Raw genomic sequence first — 5688 nt, forward strand, 5'->3', positions numbered from 1 at the left:
ATATATATATATATATATATATAAAGGTTAACAAAACAATTTACTTTTAAAACAAAACATACTAACAGACTCAGATATGACGTGCTCTCCTGCTGACAGCCAAATGTACACAGAGCAGCGGACACGCCTCGCCTCTATGCTGGTGAACAGGTTACCATGGCGACCTGTCAATCACAAGGTAGTCCCGTCCAAAAGCATATGCTGCATTATTGTCTAAATAGGACCATAATATACTAAATGAACATCTGCTGTGTTGAAGAAGACTTGAAACTAGCGACTGAGACTAAACTCATTTAAAAGTGTTTACTGAGGGAATAAATCAGCTGAGAAGTAGCAACATTTGACCATTATTTCTAATGGAACTCGCCCCCCTGCTGGCCGTTGGAGAGAGTCAGCTCTAAGTTCCATCTGCATGGTTTCACTTTCAGACCCAAAGGTTGCCGCATGACTGAGATTAGAGAAATAACATTTGACAACCTCTCGTCACGTAACTACAACTCTGGATTGGACATCGGTGCGCGCCAAGAGCTGCAAAACAACTGCAGGATGTTGAGTTTCATTTATGTTCATTTATGTACAAATGTAGAATCCAACAATGAAACATCCAATAACACTACTCACACACTGCTCTTGCATCCATCAAAACTAGACCATGTACATATTATGAAATCGCAACACTATGCACAGTAAAACGTATTAAATGTGAATTCGTTTTGCAGTTATGTTATTCATATTTTTATTGTAATGAATCTGTTGCTGTCATTATTTTATTGACCGATGTGACCATATGTTTCTTGATGTGGTCATTTGTTACTTTAAGATTTAAGTTGGTAGCGCTCAGTGCCTTTATCTGTTGCTGAATTTTGGTACAGACAATGCTCCATACGAAAAGAACATCTGTTAGTGATGTATAGACCTTATCACAAGTATGAGCCCAAATTGCATGCTTCTATGAGAATCAAGACTGTTTAAAGCGTCTTTACAATTGGAGCCATCTTTTCAAACTAATAGTACTTTTGGGACTTTGCATTGTGGTGTGTCGCCTTCATTATTGAATTATATAAATTCATATTCTGATTTGACAGTTTCATGTGCCGTCTCTTTGTAATCAAACGCTTCTTCTGTTCCTTCCACCGTAGGTATGTATTTGATTTCAAAGTACATCAGGGAGAAGTCAGACAGTGTGGTGATCTTCTCTGGAGAGGGTTCTGATGAGCTGACTCAGGGATACATTTACTTCCACAAGGCAAGAGACCAGTTACTGTTACTGAATCAGTGCATTTCTTTTTCTCTTGCAAGGCAAATAGTTTGCATGGCAACATCCTGTGTTAATATTTAGTAGATAATAATACATATTATTGTATTCAAATAATTAGTAAAAAAACAAAGATATTCCTGCATAGGTAGGTGGCATATGATCGAGGAGCCACCTTCCATAACAGTTTGAAAGTGTGGAAGATGTTGTTTAATCCCACAGAGTCAGTTACATTCAGACACATAACCCATGTTGTAAGATGGAGTTGAATTGTTGAGGGGTTCCACAAAGAAACGGTACAGTAAATGTGTGGGAACCACCATTCAGTAGAGGAGTAGCCACAGAACAAACAAGGAAAAAGAGCTGGAAGTAAATAACAATATGTGGAACCACATGACCAACCAAACTCCCTGAAGGGGGAATGCTCAAGGAGTGCTTAACAGCAGTCACATACTGTACCTGCAGCTTGTCTTTGCTGACCTCCACTGGCTGACGTTCTCATCTTGCTGCAGTGATATAGAAGTGTACTTTTGTTTTACTACAATTTAGCCTTTATTTGACAGCTTACATTGCTGAGCAACAGGCAGACGGAGAGCAGGATGACATGCAGCACATGGTCTTTGGTGAATTTATTCTTGGGGCGGAGCTGTTATATGTACGCTCCTTGACTGCTGCTTTTCTTTTTAATACAAGACCATATGATGGCCTAACCAAGTCGCTGTTTGAACTTGCAGAAAAAATGTTTAGCTCTTTTCAGACATGGAATATGTCACATTGTTGACTTTTATGTTAATGATCCTAATGGCTTTATTTAGACATGGCTGGAAGTTTATACATAGAGATGGAGAGAACATGCACTGAAAGACAGGATGTGAGTGTTTCCTGGTTTATTAAACAGATTTGTGCAGAGATCTTAGAGCATGGAACTGTGTATGCAATTTATCTCGCTCAGCATGTTTTATTGTGCTGCTGCTGAATCTGATGGATAAATTGCCATCAGAGTCATAGAAAGCAGCACTCGTTTGAAATGGCAATAATAGTGTAGCTGCTAACAAAGTTGTGTTCCTCCTCCAGGCTCCCACTGCGACAGCAGCTGCAGAGGACAGTGTTCGACTGATGAAGGAACTCTACCTGTTTGATGTTCTCCGGGCTGATCGCACCACTGCTGCACATGGGTAGTACACCTTTCAATTCATTATCCACTATTGACATCACTGAAGGTACTAAGTACATTTATTTTCATTCTGCAGCACAGGGCTGCACAATGAAATGAAAGTTGTAGCTCATTTTACACTACCCACACATCACGTGTATACAAATATTTCAAACTAGAATGGGCATTTACTAAAGTAAATGCGTGTGAGAGCGGTCAGCTGTCAGCTGTGACTGCTTCATCAGCAGTTTAAAATCCTATTGCAGTCAACATGTCATTCCCTGGATTCGAACCACTGATCTTGGGGTTGGCAGGGCAAGCACTTAACCAATGCCCTGCTCAGACACACTGGTTGAAGGCTGATTTTTAATTTTCTGTATTTGCTCTGGTTTTCATGGACATGAAATGCCTCTAAAGCACCAACAAAGGGCGCTCAATGACCAGACATTCTTGGCACACCACTGTTTAGCGCATATGCATATATATATATATAAATATAAAAAATATTATTTGAGGTCCAGTCCACTGTTGTTGAATAAAATATATAGAGCTATCACATATTTTAAGGAAGCACTGATATCCAGGTAAACATTGATTGCTTTTAGAAAGACTAAGATACAAATTTAAAAACACCACAGCAAGTCAGTCATGTTAGTCAAGCATGTTATGCTTCAAAGCACCAAAAGAGGGCAATCTATGACCACAAATGCGTGGCACAGCACTGTTTTGATTGTGCTTATATTTTCTGTGACGTGTAGTCCAGTGTTGCAAAATAACATGAAGACACAGAAAGCGACTAATCTTATGAAAAACTTCTTCCATGTATACAAATACTGCATTTAGAAAGACTAACAACATACACATTTAAAACTGACCACTGCAATGCTGCTGGAGGTGGGATTCGAACCTGGGTCTGAATGAAAAGAGATGTTTGGGAAACCAGTGCTCTAATCAAGCGAGGGACACATCTGACGAAGCCACAATCTGATCATTTGTCGATGGTAAAGTGCATTTGCTTAAAAAAAAAAGCTTTTCAGCTACCATTTTGGTGTTTTAAGTTAGAAGACATCTTTAATTTTAGAGCTACAGCTTTCGCACTAATTAGAATATAAAACAAACTGCCTAACAGATCTATATACAAAGTTTCCATCTATTTATTTATGGTGGAGTGTGGAGGATGAGGTGGGGCTGAGAAGTCTCGCAGCCTGGGGGAAGAAGGTGCTCTGTAGTCTGGTACGACAGCTGATACAGCAGCAGGGTGAACAGGCTGTGGCTGTGTGGACGCTGTCTTTTAGAATCCTTTTGGGCTCTGCACAGGCACCTCACCTCACTAATATCATCTGCTGCAGAGCCTTCCTGTTGATGTCCAGCAACATGAAACTGTTCACCTGCTACACCTCAGCCCTACTGATGTAGACAGGAGTGTGTGTCTTTGTCTCCTTTTTCCTGAAATCAACGATCAGCTTGTTTCTTTGGGGACGTTGAGCAGTAGGTTGTTCTCTGTGCGCCACTCTCCAAGAGTGTTGATTTCCAGCTTGTTAAACTTCATAAACAAAATTATACTGCACTGTGAGGTAGATGTTGTCTACCTTCTGTGCAAATTTTAACAGCTGGAAGAGCAATTAGTTAGCATCTTGGCCTGGTTAAACAACTTAAACGATTATCAAAATTGTTGCCCATTAATTTTCTGTTTATTGACTAATTGATCTACAAATGTTTTCAGCTCTATTAAATTGTAGATTACCTTCTGTGTTTGAAAGCTGGCAGCAACTTTGGAATGTCTCTGTCACTCACTCCATTAAAATTTAATTAAATTTCCAGTTGTTTCAATTAAAATATCATCTGTCCTGCCTTCGTGCCTAAAAAATAGAGGATGCTCCATCAGTGCACTTTGTTTGTTTTTTTAAACTTTTACTTAGCAAGCCAGTTGATTAATTGGGCAGAAAAACATACTTTTACTTTACGTACGTTACTTTTCAGTGGCTTTGATGAAAAACCTGAAAGGTTTTAAGATCTCATCTGTAAAGTGGTCAACTGGCATCAACGCATCAATATTTATCAATATAAACTGAATATTTTGTTCAGTTTTGTGGGAAAGACTTTATTTTGTACCCATTAGTCCTATAACCATCCCGTCTCTTCATCTGATCTTATGATGAATTATATGCTGTCATTTTATGTGTTTCAACTCATATGATGTTCCTTTTTATCTCCCAGTCTGGAGCTCAGAGTGCCTTTCCTGGACCACAGGTTCACAGCATACTACCTTTCTCTGCCTGAGGAGATGAGGACGCCTAAGGTCAGTTGATCCTTCCAGCTGTTGTTGTCCAAACACTCAAACCAGGGTTTATTTCACTGCCAAAAGCAGGAAGTGATATTTGGAGTGTTCTCGCATTGCTTTGTAAGAATAGTGTCGTATGTCTTCTTGTGTAAGCAGCATGGAGTGGAGAAGCATCTTCTGAGGGACTCCTTCAAAGGTCTCAACTTGATCCCTGATGAGATCCTGTGGAGGCGCAAAGAAGCCTTCAGTGACGGTGTGATGTCTGCCAAGAAGTCCTGGTACACCTGCCTGCAGGAGCACCTAGAGTCTGTGGTATGTGTTACTGTAGGACCAAGACCTGGAAGACAATAGTTATCAGTTTTATTGTCTTCATGCCAAAAAAACACACTTTTTAATGATGCATCCTCCTCTGAAGTCGCGATTAGTTGACAGTAGCAAATGATAGGACAATTCTGGATTCTAGCAACATATTTTCATAGTAATGAAGAAATGTACTCGCCAAAAGAAGCCAGCCGTTTAACCAAAGTTATTTGGAAAGAAAATGAAGGCAAATTAGTATTTACAAACGTTCTGCTTCAGCATTGACCTTATGCTACACAGCGTAGTGGGGTGTATTTTTGTTGCAGTGCAGATCTATTTGGCGATGTGGTCACCTGTGCGTACTCAAACTACTGATGTTTGGGGTGAACTCACTTTAGTTTTACCTCCAAATAAAGTGGTTTAGATAATCTGGCTCAGCTGTTGGATTGATTGAAGTGTGGGTGCGGAAAGAAAATGAAACCAACTGAAATGTATGATAAAACCAAGTGAGAGTTAACAAAAAAAGTGCAATCAATACAAGGTAATTGCAGGGGATAGAGGAAGAAGAGCACAGGAAGTGCATGTTAGAGGTTAGGAGTTAGAGGTGTTCTAAGAGGAAGTGTTCTCAGAAGAGATGAGTTTTCAAGAGCTTCTTGAAGTTAGAGAGGGACGCCCCTGCTCTGATGGCGTGTGGTAGCT

At 39.9% G+C, this 5688-nt stretch overlaps 1 protein-coding gene across 1 annotated transcript in view; it reads left to right on the forward strand.

The window, feature by feature from the left end:
* The window catches only part of asns (asparagine synthetase), a 21029-nt gene that overhangs the window by 9365 nt on the left and 5976 nt on the right, over positions 1-5688 (forward strand). The window contains exons 8-11 of the mRNA XM_046059023.1: positions 1140-1246; positions 2330-2430; positions 4626-4707; positions 4846-5001. Coding sequence (XP_045914979.1) covers positions 1140-1246; positions 2330-2430; positions 4626-4707; positions 4846-5001 — 446 coding nt within the window. The remainder of the gene's footprint in view (positions 1-1139; positions 1247-2329; positions 2431-4625; positions 4708-4845; positions 5002-5688) is intronic.

Source organism: Micropterus dolomieu, linkage group LG09 (genome assembly GCF_021292245.1).
Source record: "Micropterus dolomieu isolate WLL.071019.BEF.003 ecotype Adirondacks linkage group LG09, ASM2129224v1, whole genome shotgun sequence".
NCBI classification, from domain to species: domain Eukaryota; kingdom Metazoa; phylum Chordata; class Actinopteri; order Centrarchiformes; family Centrarchidae; genus Micropterus; species Micropterus dolomieu.